This window comes from Temnothorax nylanderi, unplaced genomic scaffold, assembly GCF_030848795.1.
Source record: "Temnothorax nylanderi isolate EJ_2023f unplaced genomic scaffold, tnyl_v1.0 TNYL_tig0001_pilon, whole genome shotgun sequence".
NCBI lineage: Eukaryota > Metazoa > Arthropoda > Insecta > Hymenoptera > Formicidae > Temnothorax > Temnothorax nylanderi.
In genome coordinates, this window is record NW_027249063.1 from 4,865,474 (window position 1) to 4,887,437 (window position 21,964).

Below are 21,964 nucleotides of genomic sequence, written 5' to 3' on the forward strand. Positions count from 1 at the left end.
TTAATAGTGTATGATCTTGTTATCTGTTCTCGTCGAAATTAATTCGCAAGGAATACCCCATAATTTCAATCGCCTGTATCTAACACGAAAATTATTATGACGTCGATTTTAAAGGAAAAATAAATCTCACGCGCGTTCGTGAGAATTAAGATTGCGAAACAGCTTCGTAATTTCAATAATATAATTCGATAGATATCTTATTGTCGTCTTGATCGAATCAGCAAAGAATTGTCATTTACACTTGAATATTTAGTAACCAAGAAAATGCGGATTTAATCAGTACGGTTCCTCGACAAAGATAAACTTTCTTGAGTTTCACCTAAAAAAAAATTAAAGCACGAACTTACAAAGCTTTCAGCATTTCTATGTAACATTCCTTGTATAACCATTCCACATTAAGAGGAGTGATATATTTCATTTGGTGAGAATAAATACCTGTGGCAAGAGTCCTACCGACTGCGAGTAGGCAAGTAGGCAAGATGAGTATTTTGTTTCATAATCAAAGGTGCAACTTTATGAAGAAGCTCCTCAAAGGTGGCAGTGTCCATTCTCAAACATCTGTTCAAAATGAAAACAAGAATTTTATATCACGTCTACTCTTACAAGTTATAATACCTAAAATGTTTAATTTTTTAATTTTAAAATACTTGCGAAATTTGTTTGGATCTTCAAGACTTAACTCAGCAAAAAGGTTGTGATGTTATTTTTTGTTCTTGCCTCCGTGCTACCCATGGTTTTACCCATAACCTTTGCTTTTTATATCGGATCTCTTCTATTATAAACACGAAACATAGAAGAACAAGTTTCTTTCGTTTTTTCTTAAATTTTGCATATATTGAATGGAATACTTTCTTTTCGGTAATATTGATGCCATATTCTCACTAAAATTCTCTTAATACGATCAGTCAGCATCGGCGACTATCGGTGACAGATTGGGAAATGTGATTGACCGATTAGAGTCGGCAGTCGCGATCGGCAGTCGGGTCGGTCTTCGCAGTCGGTAGTCTGATATTTACGGGCTTAACTCACTTGCTTGGCTTTCCTCCTGACTTCGTTCACGACGAGGCTACACGGCTTCTCTCGTCCTCCCCGTATCCTGTGTTCCCCACCCGTTCCCCTCAGTCCGCGTTTCACCCTCTCTTGGGTCCGTCGTCCTCTCCCCCTCTATAATTTTCACCCGAATACCTGCTCTAATTATAGGTGTTTCGTCACGGCGCGGCGGAGAGAGTATTCTCTCGTAGTGTCGGTAGCTCGTGCGGTGCGGTTCCCGCCGCTGTGTATCGTTGTGAGGCATTTCATCGTAAGATGATCCATAGTTCGTCGGCCACCGCGTTCTCTCGATAGCGTTCTCCGCGCCGACTCGCCTTGGATTCGACGGTGGGCTCGTGGCATCAAAAGGCGACGGTCGCTCGCGTTAGAGATCGCACGTGATCGTTGGAGTTTCTCATCTTTCTTTTATCGATAATAATCAACTTCGACTAGTGATTAAAAACCGACACGGCGTGTTTCGTTCTTCCCCGATCGAGATATACCATCCTCGTAAATCGTAAATCGAAGAAGAGACAAGGGTATAGTGTGGTTCAATTGCGCCGTTGATTCGCGACGACCCGTTATTTAGCGGCACGCCTAAACCCGGCGCGCAATGAGGCGTGGAATTAATTAAATTAATCACCCGATATAACCGTCATTACGTTATTACAAGGCGCGTGTTCTGGTTTATAGGTACTTGGGGCTGGAGCCGAGGCTGACATCCGGCCCGATCCAAGGGAGCGGCGTCGACTCGCAGACGCAGATCGCCGGCGCGGGTGTGATCGGCCCGGCGAGCGCCGAAAAGAACTGTAAGAACGCGCACCTGACCGCCAAGCAGCAGGCAATATGCTCCCGCTCGCCACCCGTCCTGCAGGTATTTACCTCGTAGCGGGCCCCGGTGGGTCCCTCTCTTTCTCTCCCTCTCTCTCTCTCTTTCTCTCTCTCTCTCTCTCTCCCCGGATTAATGCCCGGGGAAGCACGCGGCTAATTCGATTCGCGGGACCTACGACCGCGTGGCCGAGCATCGGCCTTCGGCCTTCGGCCGACCGAAATCTTTTTCGTCGAGTCGCTCTTCCGAGAAAGCTGCTTCGCCTCCGCGTAATAAAAGGATTAATGTGTCGTGATTAGATAGTTCTGGGCATTATCGGAGGAATCACGGAGGAATTATAGGGCTCGCGCGGCCGACAATTTCTGAAATCTGTGTTTAATCTCCGGGGGACTTACGGAGTCGTCATTAGAGATTCGAATTCTCGGACTAACATTTCGTCATTGTTGCCCATTTTCGCGAAGCGAGTTAACGACCTTGTATACGCAGAAGGAAATTAAGCGACAATCAGGCTATACTCGGCGTTTCTTTATACATAATTGAACGACTGTTCCCAGCAAACACTCAAGTAACATGTAACTTACGTGCAATATAACACATTGTTGAGTGGGAAATTGTAAGTTGCGTGTTACTTGGTGTTTGCTGGGTTCCGTCTGTAAATCTGATTGTAATCCTTCCATTCGTTGCGGGCTGACGTGAAAGCTCTCGCGACGGGACGCACGTTATGTGGGCATCCGAAGATTTACCGTTGCGATACAATAGGTAGGCACGAACTCTTTAAGCGGAACAAATTTGTTTCCCGATCGGCATCGCGCGGTTCGATCTCGGCCGCTCTGCCCCGTGAACAAAACGGAGCGGCTTACGGAGCCGGACGTCGGCGTCGTGCGGTTCACGCCATCCCAAAATCGCGTTTACCTTTCCTTAATGCACAAAACGTGTTGGGAGGGGGTGGGGGGATGAGCGGCGGCAGGCGAGGGGGAAGGGGAGGTGGGCAAAGGGGACGGTCGTCTAGGAATCTATCTAGGTACCTAGGTAAACCTGGGGAACCACCGGGGCACGATATCTCTTTGAATATCGCCGACAGCGCGGTGTCGTTTTTCCGAGTGTGTGAGTTACCGACAAAAGAGGCCCCGGGGCATGAATATTCATATGTCAATCCGGGTATCGAGGTTTAATTTTTTAACGAGCGACCAAACCCATTAAGAGCCAGCTAAATCGCTTTCCAACGATCCACGGAATGTCCGCCGACGTTCGGATATCCACTGGTTACCGCTACGTGGTGGCCGCGGTTTATTAAAGCGCGCCGTCGTGTTTTTTGCGCAAGCGTGTTGGAATTCGTTTTATCGCAGCTGGACATTAGATGATAATTTTCAGTGGTGGCGTGCTTTTAAACGGTGACTCATACTCGGTGGCGAGATAAAGAGAAAGTTGAGTAGGTACATCGTGAATGAGGAATAGAGGTGACGTTAAACGGAAATTAATACATGAAAATTTTCTCAATTTTCACTTTCACATCGGTCGTCACATCTTACATTCGGAATCTATTAATAATAATAATATAAAGAAATATGATGTATTGATTTCTTATTATTAATATTATTATAATAAATATATTAGTAATTGGTAGTAATTTCTTAATTAATTTTAAATATAAATAAATTCTCGTGGCATTCTCGTATAGAACGCGAGTATCGGACTTTATAGATTGAGAAATCAATTTATAAAAGCATTTTGCATCGAAGAAAAAAGTGGCTCTTCCATGTGTCATTTTTTACCTTGCCATGCACGAAAGTACCGTCATCGACAAATCGAGAGTTGGAGATGTTAAAGAACGGGAAACGCGCTTGTTTGAGCACCGGCTGGGGCTCGATGCGAGGGGGAGACGTCGCTCTCCGAGAGTATCCGAAAGCGCGGCGTCCCTTTTTTGATTCTTAGCTTTCACCGTCTTATACGCTTGCAGGCAGTCAGAGCGGGCGCTAGGCTCGCCATAGAGGAGTGTCAGCACCAGTTTAGATCAGCGAGATGGAACTGTTCCGTCAGCCCGGAAAATCCCGAGAACGTGTTCGGTGGCGTCACGTTAGTCAGTAAGTACTCACGGTTCGATGCCTGACGCGGCTCGACCCGCGGACGCGCGGACGCGCGGGCGCGGGCCGGATGTGTCGCTTCTCGGAGTTGCTCTCTGCACTCGCGCCCACATTGCACTCTCGTAACATCAAGTACCCCGGCCAGAGTGGTCGGCTTGTGAGAGGCGACAAAAAAAAAATTCCGCTTGCGTTTTGCAGATAGCCGAGAGGCCGCGTTCATATACGCCGTATCAGCAGCCGGGGTCGCTTACAGCGTCACGAGAGCCTGCTCCAGAGGCGAGCTCACCGATTGCTCCTGCGACAATCGCGTGAGAGCGCGACGTCCGAACAATTGGCAGTGGGGAGGATGCAGCGAGGTGAGTGTCCATGAGGATTCGTTTACCGTATATCTCCTTGTACGTGTCTCTCTTTATCTTTATACTTGACGCGTCACTCCTCGCCGTATCACTTCCCGCGCGACACCGTGATCTATAAATCTCTTGTAAACGTCGCGTGTCTCGTATCATCGATCCAACTGTCTATTATATCTTACGTTTATTTTATCCACATTATCACTTTGAAATCTTTTTCAATAATTGGATAAAGATCGATGTAGTTTAGTAATCTACATTTCTACGAGAAAGGACAAATAATTCGGTATTAAAATCCGATATTAAATATTGTATATCAAACATCTTTAGCTGGATGCGCAACCGACGTGTTGCGTATCCCGCGTCCAATATCGCGTCGCAAGGGGTATCCGGGACACGTGGCGTCGGTAATTATCTGATATCTCTCTGCCCGCCGTCTCTCACCGGCGCGGGTCTTTCGACGCGAATTTTAATGCCCAGCCGAAGACAAAGCTCGAACGGTAAACGGATGCGTTTCATGCGAACGGCTGACCCCTTGTAGACATTGCCGGCTTACAAGGGGATTAAGGGAGCTAAGCTTGTTAAGTTGCAACAACCCACCGGCCCCTGTCCCCCCTCTTACCCTGCAATCCGGACACGTAACTTAGTCGGGCAAAGAGGAACGAGAGTTCGCGCAACACACGTTAGACGCGTGACACGTGCAGACAGTTAGGTGTATACGTGTCTGTCAGAGTATCTAGGACTCAAATATCTTTGACTCGCAACGTATCTTACATTCAGAATTTATTAATAATAACAAAGAAATATATTATTAATGTAATGTTATTTATTTCTTATTATTAATTATTATTATTAATCCCGTTAATCATTTTTAAATATAAATAAATTAACGGATTCTCGTAAAGAACATGAGTATCAGGCTTGATGATCTTAGCGATAATTAACACTCTTTTTACATCTTCATGCTAATTGAGAGATCAATCTGTAAAAGCACTTTGCATGGAAGAAAAAATAATTATTTTGAACTGAGAATTGTATATTCCTTCTATCTTTTTTCCTCTCTTACTTGTCATTTCCTTTCTACGATTTTAATATCTTTTGATATCCATTTTGTCAAGAAAATATCGCGTGACGGTCACATTAGGAAAGTTCTCGTTCAGTCGCGAGAGCCAGGGCGTGAGAAAACGTGAAAATCGCGGGGGAGGGTCGGATGTATTTTAACGAGGGTGAGTTTGGTGGACAAATGCCTCGGATAACCGGCGACATAGAACTCGGAGGTAATGATGTTTGCCCGTTCTCTCGCCGAGCAGCCAGCAGGAGGGTCTCGCCGTTAAAGGCCACCGGGCCTGAATAAGTTTTTGTTTTACTATCGTTTTTTATACTATCAAGCTGGCTCGGCAATAATTGAGGAACCTTCACGTAGCCGGACCAAGTAATATCGCGATAGTAGAAATCAGAGCGTCAAAATTATTGGCATATTAATCACAGTAACTATTTATGATTAAAATAGAATATTCGGAATATCTCGATTCTATCCAAGTAACGAATTATTTGCAATATTTCGTTTATCGTCGACAATTATATTATTAAATTATGTTAGCAATTTTAATAATTATTAGTTGCAATAACTGTTTTGTTGTAGTTGAAGTGGAATATTCGGAAATTAAAATATCTTAGTGGATATCAGAAGCGAAAAGTAACTATTTACGATAAAAAATTTGTTGTAAAAATATGCACGCGACCTTTTTTCCAGTAATCGAAGTGACATTGGAAGATCGAAGCACGCGAGTGCTTCTGTTTCGAGTTCTAATCACGGCGATTATATGACACGCACGAGACTGAAATACGGGACTTATTTACTTATCACTATCACCGAGAAGATACTATCGAAGACCCTCGGTGACTTGACTACAGTAGGCTGTCGTCGATAAGTCGACGTGTATGATGCCACTGGAGAGAGACAGAGAGAGATAGAAAGTGGCAATGTCCGAGGGGAAGGGTTACGTTTAGACAACATCTGACAGCGAAAGCAAAGAGGGCACGATATAATCTCGGTTTGCCGACGTGCATCGGGAAACATTCGGAACCGACAAAGTCGGCACTATTAATAAGTTAAAAAAAAATTATTAGATACGAAACGTCAAGACGAAACGCTAACACACACACAAAAACGGTGATGATAATAATATTATATTAGCCTACGTAAATACTGAAGTAATGTAAAAGTTATTTCGCGCGGTATGAAGCTAAAATGTGGCAAAATAGGATTTTCAGAGTTTTACGCGACGAAGTTGTATCGTTTCTGATGATATGCATTTGTTTAGCTCGCCAGCATCCAGGGCGAAACTTGTGTGTACCGCGTACTGCGCATTCGTAACCATGAATCGCGCGTAAAGCTGCTTCGGAAGTTTCAAAGCTGGGGGGGTCTTTAAGGACCGCGCGAAATCTCCTCGGGCAGGCTTAGGACCTGTTCGCTTAATCTCCACGGTCGTTCTCGGCTCGTTGTCGCCGCCGCAAAACGAAGGGAAGCCGGGCGATGCAAAAAAAAAATCCGAAAGAGTTCCCTAGGAGACATTCGACTCCAGATATGTCTGCCGAAAGTCTTCTCTCCTCTCGCATCTCTCGCAAATTCTTAGCGTCAAGTTTCTAACGTTGTTTAGGAAAATGTATTCAGAAACGTGTGCGGATTCTCCCGCAGGATATACACTTTGGGGAGAAGTTTTCGCGGGAATGGTCCGAGGGTGGCGAGGAACCGGTGAAGGAGGGTGCTCTGTACGGGCCCAAAGGGTTGGCCGGCCAGCTGATGAGGAAACATGATACCGAGGCCGGTAGACGCGCCATTCGCTCCAGGATGCAGCGCGTTTGCAAGTGCCACGGTGAGTAACAAGGAGAAGATCCCTCGATGCCCGTAGTCTCTCTCTCGCGCAAACACGACGCACATCGTGGCTACCTATAAAATGCGACGAAATAAAATATTGATATTAATATATAAAAAATATTAATATAATAAATATCAATAAATATTTCCCGCGATTGATGTCGCTCCTTCATTCTCGCGCGCCCCGCTGAATAAATTCTCGCATCTTCTCTCTTCTGTCGCACCAGGTATGTCCGGCTCCTGCAGCGTGCGCGTGTGCTGGAGAAGACTGCCGTCGTTCCGGGTGGCCGGAGTCGCCCTGGCGGCTTTGCACGAGGGTGCCGCTCTGGTGCGGCTGGCGCAACGCGGCGGTAGAAGACCGGCCAGGCTCAGACCGGCGCGTCCCGATCTCAAGCGACCGAACAAGACGGATCTGGTTTATCTCGAGGACAGTCCCGACTACTGCGAAAGGAATCTCACGTGGGTCTAAATTCGCGCCGCGCAAAAACACCCCCCCTCGACCTGGTCATGTTGAATAATCCTCCAGCATTATCTGTCGAATAGATATGATTGCACGAGTTGCAGTCTTAAAAAATGCAAGAAACACATGTTTTTAAATTCTTATAAGAAGATTATAGATTGTCGCGTATATGCGAAACAATGAACGCGTTAATTTGAGTATGAGTTTTAATTTGACACTTCTTTTTTTTCTGTGTACTTTTGGAGAATACTCGAGGATACACAATTGCATATTATTGAGGAAAATCTCGTGAAAAAGATCCGGTGTCTCTTTTATATTATTTTATATCATTTCATCACGAGCTTTGTTGCGTTCAAAGGATTCAACATGACCCGAGGAATTGAGAGGAAATTCTCTATCGTCGACGTCGCGTTATTTTTTAAATTTTGTGCAATATTATCATGCGCTTTCGCGCAACGTCATAATTTTCGTTCTCTCCGCAGGCTCGGTATTCCCGGCACGCGAGGAAGGGTGTGCAACCGGACGTCCCTCGGTCTCGACGGATGCCGGCTGCTGTGCTGCGGCCGGGGCTACCAGACGCGAGTGCGGGACGTCACCGAGAAATGCAAGTGCCGATTTGTCTGGTGCTGTCACGTGAAGTGCGAGATGTGCCGGCACACGCGGGAGGAGCACGTGTGCAACTAGGCGGCAGATGCATTCCGAGGTCCGGCCTATCTATAGGAACGGCGCTCACGTCGTTCTTTACGTTTTGGATTAATTATTCGTTGCCACTTCGCGTTGTATATCCGCAATTAACGCCGCGAGAGGCTACACACAAACGACGCGTTACGTCGATGCGGTTTCCGCCTGACGGTCGCATAAACACCGTTTTTCTTATTCTCACGAGTGGAGAATAATAAAATGCAATACGAGAGCGTTCGCTTGTGCTTCAAGCCTTTGCTTCTATAAGGAAGCGCAGAAAATGCTGCGAAGAGCTATATGTGAATGATAAATGAATATTACAATTCGAAACATGCATTTATTTTAAAACGGACGGTTTCGATTAGATCGAAGACGCTCTTTTACTAAGAGCATCTACTTCACCTTCGCTTTTGTATGACTCATTGACTTAAACATTTTAACCTACGATTTTTTCTTTTTTTTTTTTTTACTTAGAGGCTCAAGCGAAACTGCCTGCGGCAATCAAGATTCTCGGTATTGCTATTACAACGTTAACGTTAATGATACGTCCGCGAGGTTGCTGTTGCGTGGCTTATCATCACCGTTTGACTGTCAGGTGCCACACTACTTGCGCGAATGCATCGAAAGCGAATGTGTTACTTTAAATTTACATTTAATCGTTTAACTTTATCTCGACCCGGACGTACCGCGGAGGAGAGGCTTTATATTCCAGGGACACACTGACGCAAGCCCATTGCGTGCTCGCTTTGCATCATCGGACTCGCGCGGCCCGACGATTCGAGTTCCAAGGTAACAATGCGAACACGGTAACGGCATCAAGTTTCCCCTCATCTCTCTTTTCCGACTCTATTATATACATATATTATATATACATATATTTATTTATTCGATATAGCTATATGTATCTCTCATATAATTAGTACGCGCATTCTTTTTATAGCGAGAATCGAGTGATAGAAGATTTCGTCGGAACTTTATCTAGATTTCTCCTCGTGACATATTTACGCATCTCGCGACGCTCGACATCGCGCCCTGATGTGCCAATTTACTATTTCTGCGTGCGACAGGAAGAGAGAATGAAAGAGCGAAAGAGTGTGAGAGAAAGAGAGAGAAAGAAGCCAGTGGGAGTATGCAAAGGAGAGTAAAAACGTGGTAATAGACCACGCGCGTCGATTTCCCCCCTCTCCCTGCTCTCGCACATTCGCGCATGATACGCGTGCAATTACGCGACGAGTGTCCTATTTATATCGAGGTAAAGACCTCCGCACGGTGTCTCGTAGGTGTATGTCTCACATTGTATATCGATGCTCTCTAGTTCATAGAATCCTTTTTTCATCTAATTAAAGAGCAACGTAGCGACGGGCGCGAGAACGAGCGATGCGTGTTACGAGGCGGTCCACGAATCCGCCTCGAGATATCTCCGCGCTCTTTGCTCGCACGAATCGGGAACAATACTGCCAATGAATGTAAATATCGTCTCACTGTTTTTTCTAGACTCTACGTCCGTAATCATCGTTGTATATACATGAGCGTTTCGTCGGCTTCGTTTAGGAGAATCTTTTTGCGTTGCAATCTTTTCACAGCTTACACGAAATACTCTTAGCTCATCCGCGACTTTATCTCTCACTATTTTATATATTTAATATGATGATAATACGATATATGTGTATATGACCGCGCTTTATCGCATGCCGTCGCCAGTTAAGTCGGCAGTCTAGTCATTTACGAATTTTCTCTGATTCCCATAATCAGCGGACACTATGCTCACAACGAATTACACGCGAGACTTCGCACTTTTCTTCGGCCGAAATCGTAGTAGCATAACGCATCACGTAATTATTATTTTGAAAGACATAGATATATATATATGCTTTATTATTTTATAGTTATATAGGTATTAAATATTATGCAATGTCTTATAAACAGGACTCTGCAACTTCTCAAATAATCTGCTGAAATAATTTACTCAAATTATTGCAGAATAAGGAATTATTCAAATATAATACACAGTACTATTACATATGCACGCATACACATGCATGCGTATATAATGGTACTGTGCAGCTATAAATACGTGTCTAGAGCATACTATCAAAAATTCTTGCGAATATAAAATTGCTCCACAAATCTAATTAATCAGTGAACGACGCTTATTTGATGAATTCTATAATAAGATATTTCGCGAATACAATATTGTATGGACATAAACCATTATTTCGTGAGGTTGCATACCTATTATCTCTCTTATTTGTTTAGGATACGGCCTTAAGCAACGCATAGTAGATATCGCGATTCGTCCGTATATTGTAAGAACTTAGCGTTAAACGTAAACACGAGGGAATACGCTCGTGCCAACGACATACAGAATTCAGTATTGACAAACTGTAATTTATTTTCTTCACGATAATACATCACACTTCATTAGACTCGTAGTCTTGTCAGTCAAATTATGAGAAGGTCTTCTCGTAATAATAATATAGTAATAGCAAAAACGTCTTTTCGCTAACTATGAGATAAATCCTAGCTCGTAAAACCTTTGTATTCGTATGTACCTGTATTCTACGTGCATTTATATAAATATACATATACGGAAATGTCCATGCATGGCGTATATCGAGTCGAAACTCAATGGAGCACGCTCACTGCGTGTATCGTCCCTTCGCTGTTTGCACTTTGTTAGCCGAGACGATGAGATATCGCGCGACGACCGCGCTGCCCGTACAGACAATCCCGACGATCACGCCTAGCAAAAGGCCAACGAAGAACCGAATATCCTCCGTAAGTGTGCTCGCATGACTTTTCGGCTTATGAAATTTCTCGGTGTCGTCTGTCGTCCTCGCGACGTAGCCCAGCCAATAGATGAGCCTGTCGGAAGGTGGGTTCAGTCTGTCGCGTATCGCCACGGAGACCTTTCGCGCGTTTTCACGATAAGCCACCGTCTCGTGGATCTCGTGCACTATCCGCGCGATCTCCACGGCCGAGGCGTGATCGTTCGCGGCCTCGATGGAGCGCGCGAAACCCAACTCGATCGCGCGAGCCGTGTTACGAGACTCGTGAGCGTTCCTCGGCAGACATATCAGAGGCGTCCTGTGAAAGGCAGCTTCCAGGAATTCCGTATCGGTACAATGACTCACCACCACTCGGGTTCGGCTGTAACCTGTAACAATGAGACAACAGTATTAAGGGAGAATGCCTTTACGCTATTGCACTATTATCCTCTTTCGCGCGATTATTCAATTCAATGGCGCTTTGGAGAGCTCGCATTCGCGAGGCACGTATTTCACTTGTGCGCAAGTAAACGCCTAGACTCATTGTTTTCATTTACTGTGAAATGTATTGTGCCGTGGGAAAGAGATAAAAGTCCCTCGTACTTTTAAAACTTAAAAGTTCACGTCTTTACATTACAACATAAAATATCATGTATACATTCTTTCTAATCTGATTTGAATGAATTGAAATATTTTATATTTAATTCTCATTCTTGTAAAAATATCCACACTTTTTGTCATATTAATTATTTACCTATGAGATCTTGTCGGTCGACGTCATCGTCAATAAAAAGATTTTCCGCTGCGGCAGCAATTGTATCGCTCTTACTCTTCCAGACGACAGCTTGACCTTCCCTACCTTGAGGCAATTTCTTTGCCAGTTCTCGAATCAACGTCTCGTAACTCTCTTCTAAAAGAACAACGACAGTGCCCGTCCTATATTCGACCAATGATTTGTGTAGGTTCTCAGGTAAGGGATGCGCGCCTCTGCAATGATGACAGCCAACCTAAGAGCAATTTTAAACCGATAAGTTATAGTTTTAGGATGTAGACTGCTGAAACATTAAAAAAAAAATAACAAGATAAAGAATTAACGTGCATTCTACAAACCTCCACGAGTAGATCTGTTAAAGACGCAAAATCAGAACGTAACACTGTATCGGCTCCCCAGAGCACTAGTCGAACATCCGAGTAGAGGTGCTCCAAATCGATGTTAACGTCCGGTAGATGTTTGGCTGTTAATCGTAGAGCAGGAACTAGGTAATCGTTCTTAGCAGCGGAAAATATGGATCTCCCTAAGAAACTTGTTGAAAGTCTCGACCAAAATCCGCCAGTATGCACCGGCAGGGCAACTCTAGTGCATTCAAATGCATATAGTTCCTCATCCGAATTCTTTATCCAGATTACCGGAATGGATCCAATGTGCTTTGCAAATGGGAGCAAGCAGCCATCATGTCTAAAAAAAAAAAGTATCGCATTACATAAAAGTACAAAACATTAATATTTCATTAAATTAATCAAGCCTGGGTCTTTTAAATGTCATGTAATAAAATTGTGAAAACAGTCTTAAGATTAATATACCTTAATGCCGGAAATATAGTGAACGTGGGCTGAAACTCTCGTATTTTCTTCAATATCTCCTCATCTGTGAAGAGATTTTCACACGTCTCCAATGCACGTTTGTTGACATGCACCGACTTGTCGACGTCCAGTTGCAACACTTCAACGTCGATCAATTTATTATAAAGATTGTTGGCGGCATACGTTGGTATTATCAATGTCGCATCAATCCCTTGATCCGACAAGGTATTAGCTAACAGCGATAGATCATATACGCTTTCGAACGCAACTACCAGAGCCGATAAAGGGGGTGCCGTCAAAGTCGAGCTGCTCGCAAACCGGAATAAACAAAAGCACGCGTACAAGCCAATTAGCTTCAACATCATTATAATTGCACTTTGTCGTAATTTCTATTTTGTTTAGATTTATAAAATTTGGACGAGTGGCCCCTAATATATTTGACTTAGACTTAGATTATCGATTTTCTAATCGAAGAATTACTGTTGCACAAAAATGGTGTACGTTTTTAGGCGATCACGTATCCCTTTCGTTAGTAAACAAAAACTTTTGAATTTGTTGGTAAACGAAGGCGTTGCACTCAGTCCGGCGTTTCACAAAGCAATCACAGAATCTAAAAGATACAAACAAAATTAGAATATGTGTGTAAAATACATCTAAAGGACGTTCTAACTTCCTCGAGAATATCGCGATATTCACCTCTCATCACTCTCGACATCCAAATCGTAGTCCGCGTGTACACAACGATTTCCTGATCGTGGTGCGTCGAACCCTCGGATCTCAGCTTCAAACCGGAGCTGTCCGCGCGAACTGCGGTCCGTGAATTATCCTCGGTTCTAGAGATCGCGCCAAACGCGCCAAACGCACTCGGGGTCCCGAGTCAGGTCCAACGAAGATTCGAGACTTCGTGGGTCTTTCCACGCGTGCACAGAGACGACCGTCGGCGCGGCGTATGAATAACTCGTACCCGAACGCAGAACGTCCGCGGGGCGTCCGCTGGCGTCCGCGCGCGGCAACCAACGCGTGGGACTCCGATCCGATCCTCGCCCTGCGCCCGGCGTTCCCCGACTTCCCCGCCGGCTCTACGCCGACGGGTTTGCTTTTTATTGCTGCACCGGACTGCATTAGAATAGAACTGGATTGATCCCTTCTCGCTTTTGCTTTCATCGAATTTCAAACATATATCTACTCTACTTTAAGTACAGAGTGTACACTAGATTATAATATAAAAAAAAAAAACAGATCTCATGGGTATATCCCTCATTATCGTCGCCACGTGATAATTACAGTCGCATAGAGGGCATAGACAGCGCGTCACAAACGCTACAGCGCGTTACATGTGTTACAGGTTATACAAGTGCATCTGTGCATCGGTTCCGCTTTCAGGGTCGGCGGTCAGCGGGGCGAGAACCGGGACCGTCTTCCCGCGACGCGATTGGTCGCCGCGCGCGCTCTGCGGGCTCTGCCGCCGTCGGATTGGTCGGCGACTCGACGCGCACTTCGGACAACTGCGCGCTCCTCTATCTTCGTTTATCTTCGCGCCGTGCCCTCAGCCCTCGTAGCTCCACGCAGCTCCAGCCGCTCCAGCCGCTCCAGGCTCCAGTTAACCACTTTAACCGCTAAGATAGACGGTTGGAGCAGACCCGGAGCCCGGAGTACACGATGGCTACGCCTCCGAATCCCCAAGGATTGTCCTACGGCGCGCCGAAGCCCACGACAGGTATACGCCGAGCGTGCTGAACAGCAACAGAAATGGGGAAACGTCTTTGTGCTTTCTCCAGCTCGGGGGAGAGAGAGAGAGAGAGAGACTCGCGTCCGCGGTATTTTGATGCCCGTTGGCACTTTTCCTGTTGCAAGGACTCACCGGGCTGACCTTCGGCGCTCCGAACACCATGGTACCCGGGACCGGCTTCGGCCTCGGCGGCGGAAGCGGCGTCACCGCAACCACGACGTCCATATCTACGGCAACGAGTCTGCCGAGCTTCACGAATCTCACGAGCAGCGGGACGCCCATGCCCGCGACGACGGGGCTCTCGTTCGACCCCGCGAAAGCGGCCGTGACCCCGTCCACGGGATTCCCCATCGCGACGACCGCAGCGCCAGGTTTCGCAGGTTTTGGTGCATCGAAACCCATGGCGGGTGCACCAGGTACGTCCTATTTTCTGGCGCAACAAAGCATTCGCCTCTTTACATTGTAAGAAAGACGTTAACACGTACGTGTTACACCTTCAAGGAGCCACCGGCTTGACCTTTGGTACTCCAAACACCATGGCCACTGGAACTGGGTTCGGTCTCAGTGGTACAATTGCCGCTACAACGTCCGTACCAAGCGTTCCGAGCTTTAATCTTCCTAGCGGTACGCCAGCGACATCCGCGACACCGGGACTGTCGTTTGATGCCTCGAAAACGGGTACCACTACACCCTCGACCACTGGATTCTCTCTCGCGGCTACTACCACAGGAGGATTTAGCTTCGGAACGTCGACGACTACCTCCGCTGGATTTCCTCTGAGCAAAACGACCTCCGCCGCTGTTTCGACAAGCCTGGCAGCACCGTCTACTCACACTTCACTGGGCACCACCACCATGTAAGTAATGCCAATTACAAAATCCATGTTTAGAATGATTAGTTAATTTTTGTTCGTTGCTAACTATAAGTTCAATTATTTTTATCGCAGCGTCAGCTCCGCAACTGGCGTTCAACCAGGGGCTATTAATTTCTGCCAGCTTGAAGAATCGATCAACAAGTGGACCTTGGAGTTGGAGGAGCAAGAGAAGGTATTTGTGAATCAAGCGACGCAGGTTAATGCCTGGGACAAGTTGTTGATAACGAACGGGGAGAAGATAGTAACGCTGAATCAGGAGGTTGAAAGAGTGAAGATCGAGCAGCAGCAATTGGAGCACGAGCTGGACTACGTTGTAAGTTACACATGAATGTCCGCAATTGTATAGATTGACGTCTATGCGATTTTAGAGCACAGGAAAATTTAATTACTAAATTTCCACGTTAAATTAGAATAATAATATCTTTCAGGTTGGACAACAGAAAGAGTTGCAGGAATGTTTAGTACCATTGGAAAAGGAGCTGGCGTCTCTCTCCGTCTCGGATTCCGATCGAGATTACACCTATCGTTTGTCAGAGAATCTCGACACTCAGTTAAAACGCATGTCGGAGGATCTGAAGGAAATAATAGAGCACTTGAACGAAGCGAACCGCGCTCAGGACTCCAGCGATCCTATCGTTCAGATCGGAAAAATTCTGAACGCGCACATGAACAGTCTGCAATGGCTGGATCAACAGACGGCTCTGTTGAATCAGAAAATACAACAGATCGATCAGATGCATCAGAGTTTCAGGCAAGAGAGCGAACAGAATTTACATTTAGCTTATAATTAGCTTATAATTTAGCTTATAATTAGTTACTCATTTTATATGTATAAATTTGTAAGGATTGTTTTCGAATTGGCGTATAGCTTATTTAATAGAGAAGTTCAACTCTGTATGGATGCGAACGTATGAATGAGAATCGTAAGAAATATATATATATATATATATTGCATTTAAATAACACTACATCTAAGTCTTTCTTTCCTTCGCTCACGAGGCAATGGCCGGTATAAAATAATGCATTTTAACGTGATCCCCCACGTCTAAAGTTAGTTTCACCATCTTCTCCTGCAACAAGTTACACTTAACGCTGTCCGGATGGAGAATGTCCCAACCCAGGAACATGGCGAGTTTCTTTACGCTGACAGTCGCCGAGATATCGTTAGTCTCCTGCTCCTCATTGCCTTCCCAAACTTGTAGCCCTTTGAAATGAGTGGACACGGTAGCGTAGTCCACCTCGATCTTTACTACCAATGTTCCAGATTTATTGGCAATCACTGTCAGCTGAGGACTCATACTCTTCATTCTGTCCACGATGTACCGTAGGTATTTCAGCTGCGGTATCTCCAGCGATATCTGGAACAAGGTTCTACTCTTACCGAATCGATCGCGCACGATATACAGAGTGTACATTGCTATACCTACGTCGAACTCGGGAATGTCCGGCATTTTGTGCTCCGGCCACTCTCTGCGGGGTATGAGCTTCACGGGCACGTCGTGCACGCACTGCCGCGAGTCAACGGACAGGGAGGACAGGTCGATCTCGAACGTGAGACAGGGCTGTCGCTTGTTCGTCAATTTAATCTTCACACTCCTCGCCGTCACCCGGAGGCTGTTCAAGCTTCTGGCGAACATGGAGGCGTCGAACTCCAGATAGATCTCGTTCTCCTGCTCGGACACGCCGCTCATAACGTACTCCGCGAAGAAGTGCTGCTGCGAGAGCACCGCCCAAAGCACGGGGATACGCTCGTCGCCGACATTGAAGCACAATTCGTCCGGTGTCAATCGCAGCACGCAGTATTTTGCCATTCGGGATATAGTATTAACGATACCTGAAAAAAAAAACACGTTCATAGTTAATAAAGAGAGAGAGAGAGAGCATATTCATTATCAATTCATCATCATATTTATCATTTCAAGAGATTCGCATTTGGCATCCACGATGAGGTTAGAAGCACGAAATTTAAATTTTACTTGTAAAATCCCGCATGGCACCCGTATCCACCATTCTACATCTGAACTTCATTTTTAATTAAGTCATTCGCTTGTATTGTTGACACCTATGTTGTCGCAAGTGTCAAAGAAAATCGAGAGGAGCGAAATTGGCGCGGAAAACTCGCCGGTCGCGCGTGTCGACGCTGTCGACCACGTGACATAAATTCGTTTTGTCAGATTGTCAGCTGCCCCTTCTGTATTGTTGTTTCTTTCTTTATTATACAGATTTTCATTTATGAATATGACGTATGCAAAAAAGATTGAGACGGAGAGACTTGTATAGAAAATCAAACAGTTGTTTAGCTCAGAAAGAGATGCAAATATAAAAATGAATAAAATTAAAAAATGGATAAATATTAAATTTGTCCATTTAAATATAAAAATTAAAAATAAATTTACTACTAAATTTATTTAAATAAAATGATTCATCTATTAACTAATAAATGGGTAAATAATAACATTGATAAATTTACTGATATTTGATAGTAAATATAATCATAAAATTTAATAATTACATTTATAATTAATATTGACATTTACATGTATCCTGCAGCAACAGTTTAATTATTTTATCTTTTACAAAACATTAGGAAGATCTTTTTCTTTGCTGCCGTTGATAAAGTAAAAACTCCGCTCTCAAGCATCATCGATCGTACGGCGCGGTAGAACGGCGTGGGGGGGGGGGGGAGGAGGGGATAGAGCTGGACTACGTGACCGACGGGGCCGATCTCCGCGTCGCGCGTCGGTGTCGTCGGTGACTCCACGGGGCAGTTAGCCTGCGCGAGGTAAACGGCTCGCGGCGTCACGGGGAGCGATCTCTGCCTCGTATTCCTCGTAAACGCGGTCTGTCAAAAAACGCGAGACACGCGAGACCCGCCGACGGGACGCGAGATCGGTCGCGTAGTGCGACGCAGCGCGTAGAATCTCTCGGAGCGAGTGCGAATCGGAGCCTGTCGATTCGCGCGGGGAGTGAGAGTGCCCGCGGGGAACGCCGAAACGAGGGTTTCTCTCCCCTGCCTCGGCCGAGGCGAGGCGTCGCGTCTCTCGCGGTTGTGTTCCGGTTTCCGGAGGGTGAGAGCGGCCATATTGTTTAAATCGCTCTCTACGCGTCCGCTCTCTCTCTCTCTCTCTCTCTCTCTCCCTCTCTTTCTCGCGCGCGCGGTTTACGTGAGACGCATCTCGGATGTTCACCCCGAGACGATGCGGCAACATGTTCCTCGGTAGAAAGAGGTGAGTGCACGTATATGTCGCCCCCTTGTATGTCGCGGTCCCCCCTCTTCCCTCCCTCCCCGACGAAAAGGGGTTTGCGCGTATACGAGGCTGCGTCTCAGACGCGCGTCTCCCTGTACCCCCTGCCTCCCCCTTCTCTGCCTCCTCTGGCGTATTTAAAATTAGATAAGTCTGTACTCGGTTATTTTTCGCCGGCCCCGGGGACGGGAGAAAGGAGGGAGGTGGACGAAATCCTTCCCCCCCCCCTCCGAAGGGTCGGAGGAGCCGCGCGCTCCTTCGGCTCCTTCGGACCACCGTTTTTAAAGCGCGATGTTTTTGGCGGGAAGGAAGAGCGTGGGAGAGCGACGCGTGGACCCGCGCGACGGGTATCTCGCGTCCCTCTCGCTCCGCTCACCCGCGTATCGCGAGGGGCATGAGGATCAAGGATTCCCGTTCCCGCGTTGTCGAGTCGCGCCAGGCAGGCCGGAGCGAGGCCGGAGTGCCCCGGGCAGCCGGGGGACGCCAGCGTGTCTCGTCTTCTGGCGTGCGTCGCGCAGGTCGGCGGGAACGCGCCGATCTCGTCTCGTTTATTTTACGCGTGTCGCGAGGCGAAGACGAAGCTCGAGAGTGACAATTGACGACAATAACATCGCGCCTCGTCAAGGTGAATTCGACACTTCGCTCTCTCGTCGACGGCGACGTCTCGCGAGGCCTATTATTGTTGCTCGACTGTCACCAGTGTCACCCAGTCATCGTCGTCGCGTCGTGTGTCATTTGTTTTCCGGCCGAATGAACGACGTCGTCATCGCTGGTCTTGATCCCTTGATCCCCGATTTTCCGTACGGAATGTTTCGGAACGCGTCGCGTCTGTCGATTTGTCCTCCTTTTTTATATTCACAGAAGATGATCTTTTCAGGTTTGCTTCGTGAAGCGAAATTAGGGACTGATCTTGTCGAAAGTTGTATTTATATATTTGGGTTTGACATTTGTACATTGATACATTTTATACATCGATTTGGTACATTGTCACGCCGAGATAATGAATTAAGATTCAAGTATTTTTGCAACAATTTTTCATAAGATTGTATAGCATGTATTATTTTATTTTTCTCATACTATTGTAGGAATTTTGTTAACATATAAGTACGTCAAATACATTTTCTTCCTCGAATATTCAGGCCAGACAATTTATACATACGTTTCATTGTAATCGACAATATTTCTCCTAAATTTGCGTTACGTTATTGTATATCGTGTTATTCTCATGTCACTTTTTATATAAAGGTGCAATGTACAATTTCCGGTCTGGCTCTTCGGTGACTTTCGCTTTTTATTCGTTTCATCCGCTCGCGTCGATCTCACATCTCACCTTTCTCATTCCTGTATCCGATAACCGAGAAAAGTATAGAATAACCCGCGTAAGAGGTGCCGATAGAAAAGAATAAAAAATTTTCGAGATTACACTTTTGACCTGAATTTTTGTTATATTATTGTATATTCTCTTTATATCGTCTTTTACGAAGATGCAATGCATGATTTCCAGTCTCGCTTGTTCTTCGGTAACGCTTTTGTTTTATCCGCTCGCGTCGCGATCTCATCTTTCTCGTTCTTGTATCCGATAACCGAGCGAAGTGTAAAATAACCCGCGCCGAAAGGATCGACTTTCTCCTTCGGGATAAGAATTAATAAGATACAGCCGTGAGAGACGGCGAGACCCAAGAGACGACGTTAAAATCGATAAATTTACTCTGTTGAAGATTTTTAAAGGGAGTCTCGCTCAAACTCCGATTAACTTAATCGCGATTAAGTAATTTCACCGGCAAAGTCGCTCAGAGCAAGATTTCCGACTATATAATTCATTGTTCTCGACCTTTCTTTCTATATAAACAACAATTAATAATTCTATCTATGTACAAAACACTATAGGTATTACTTGATAAGTTAACTCCGATTAAGTTTTAATCGGAGTTTGGTCGAAATCATCTTTACTTTAGGGGTAGTAACCTGGAATGATTTTTACACCCCAGCAGCGAGAAAGTTAAGTAAAAGTCTTAGATTTTTTTTGTTACCGATTGAGAAAATCCATACCCATTTTTTATTTTTTTCTTACTTTTTTATAGAAAATATTGAATAAATTTATAATGATCTCGAATACTAATAAATTGTAGAATAATCAAATGTAGAATAATCAAATGTACAATATGTAATTGATAATTACTTGTTGACTTTTAATTGGGGTGTAAAAAAATACTTAGGTGATCGTTTACGCAAAAACAAAACAAGGTGACTATTCTCGGGTTAAACTTGTTCTGTGTTTTGTGCACAGGCATCGATCTCACAATAAACACATCACGTAAACATCAGTACAAAGTATTTCAAAGGTGCTGGAGTTTAAAAAACTCTTCTCACGATATATATATATATATTTTTTTGCGATAAACGCCGAAGAGTCTTCTCTCGAAGATTCTCTCTCTTGAAAAACTTTCTAACATAAGATTGTTGCGCCAATCGTGATGATCATAATCCTTTATCGGCCTGACGTGACAATAACAATAATTTTTATGCATATAAGATTGGTAATAACAAAATAGGTAAATATAATGTGTTTGATATTCAGATGCATCTGCGAAAAGTGAGATGTCAGTAATGCCGCCGTTATGATGCCTACCTGAAAATAAAAGAATGTGGGATTTGCGATGTAAAATTGATAGAATGCAAGCAAAACGTGATAAACAGATCACAAGGTAGACAGAAACGTAGAACAAAGTATAAAACAAACAGAGCATAGACGGAGCCTATGTATATAAGAACATCTGACACAGATGTTCTTGAATATTTCCGGAGTAGATCCTCAAAACTCGCGTCAGACTATGCATTTGCGATTAAGATGGAGGAACTGAAGATTCGAATTCGATCAATTAAATAATCTTAATCCGTTCTGATGACTTATTCTCAATCGCGTAGTCTGTTACGAGCTTTCGAAAAACTTCGGGATCTCGTCCATCCATTTGATGATCGATGAACGCGAGGGTCTCTCCCGCGCTTTTATTTCCACGCGCGGGAATACTTCGTAAACAGAGTGATCCTCCTCTTCGTCCCGGAACGGCCACGCGGGGTCCCACTTATCAATTTTAAGCTGTCCGTCGGGAGATAGGGTGACGTCAACCGGCGGGTCCCAGTGCTTCGCATGGCAACTGCTAGACGAGGACAAAACGCAGACGAACGTATACACAACCACGCGTGCCATCGCCTGCTGGCGGTCTCTCCTCGTGCACACGCCCTTCCGCGTCCTGGCCTTGCCGTTCGCGCCCGGTTCGTGCCCTCCTGCACCTCCCACGTCCCCCTTTTCTCGCCTCTCCGCTCGCTCTCTGGTCCTCGCGTCTATTTGACGCGCATTTCGCGCCATTTATTCGCGTAGGAAGATCGTACACTCTGTTCCCCGCACGCGTTTGACGTCTCCACGCCTGTTCATGTTTTAACACGACTTTTATTGAATAT

At 45.3% G+C, this 21,964-nt stretch overlaps 5 protein-coding genes across 5 annotated transcripts in view; 3 read left to right on the forward strand and 2 right to left on the reverse strand.

Moving 5' to 3' along the window:
- The window catches only part of LOC139767845 (protein Wnt-4), a 39,566-nt gene extending 28,660 nt beyond the window's left edge, over positions 1 to 10,906 (forward strand). Inside the window, exons 2-7 of the mRNA XM_071697520.1 lie at positions 1,723 to 1,903; positions 3,816 to 3,939; positions 4,138 to 4,295; positions 6,988 to 7,165; positions 7,395 to 7,626; positions 8,110 to 10,906. Coding sequence (XP_071553621.1) covers positions 1,723 to 1,903; positions 3,816 to 3,939; positions 4,138 to 4,295; positions 6,988 to 7,165; positions 7,395 to 7,626; positions 8,110 to 8,311 — 1,075 coding nt within the window. The 3' untranslated portion in view covers positions 8,312 to 10,906. The remainder of the gene's footprint in view (positions 1 to 1,722; positions 1,904 to 3,815; positions 3,940 to 4,137; positions 4,296 to 6,987; positions 7,166 to 7,394; positions 7,627 to 8,109) is intronic.
- Positions 10,676 to 13,979, reverse strand: LOC139767831 (uncharacterized). Its single transcript, XM_071697493.1, has 5 exons — positions 13,354 to 13,979; positions 12,658 to 13,267; positions 12,187 to 12,532; positions 11,831 to 12,083; positions 10,676 to 11,465 (listed from the first exon to the last, which is right to left on the reverse strand). The coding sequence occupies exons 2-5, from the start codon at positions 13,020 to 13,022 to the stop codon at positions 10,948 to 10,950; spliced, it is 1,482 nt and encodes a 493-aa protein (XP_071553594.1). The 5' UTR covers positions 13,023 to 13,267; positions 13,354 to 13,979; the 3' UTR covers positions 10,676 to 10,947.
- A 140-nt stretch (positions 13,980 to 14,119) lies between these two features.
- Nup62 (Nucleoporin 62kD) lies at positions 14,120 to 16,223 on the forward strand. The gene is made up of 5 exons (XM_071697506.1): positions 14,120 to 14,374; positions 14,512 to 14,802; positions 14,888 to 15,242; positions 15,333 to 15,573; positions 15,689 to 16,223. The coding sequence occupies exons 1-5, from the start codon at positions 14,317 to 14,319 to the stop codon at positions 16,049 to 16,051; spliced, it is 1,308 nt and encodes a 435-aa protein (XP_071553607.1). The 5' UTR covers positions 14,120 to 14,316; the 3' UTR covers positions 16,052 to 16,223.
- Hus1-like (Hus1-like checkpoint clamp component) lies at positions 16,191 to 17,431 on the reverse strand. Its single transcript, XM_071697534.1, has 3 exons — positions 17,237 to 17,431; positions 16,688 to 17,094; positions 16,191 to 16,618 (listed from the first exon to the last, which is right to left on the reverse strand). The coding sequence occupies exons 1-3, from the start codon at positions 17,286 to 17,288 to the stop codon at positions 16,253 to 16,255; spliced, it is 825 nt and encodes a 274-aa protein (XP_071553635.1). The 5' UTR covers positions 17,289 to 17,431; the 3' UTR covers positions 16,191 to 16,252.
- Positions 17,432 to 18,014: 583 nt separating this feature from the next.
- Positions 18,015 to 21,964, forward strand: part of Myb (proto-oncogene like protein Myb) — a 30,645-nt gene continuing 26,695 nt past the window's right edge. The window contains exon 1 of the mRNA XM_071697553.1: positions 18,015 to 18,487. Within this exon, the coding sequence (XP_071553654.1) occupies positions 18,441 to 18,487 (47 nt within the window). The 5' untranslated portion in view covers positions 18,015 to 18,440. The remainder of the gene's footprint in view (positions 18,488 to 21,964) is intronic.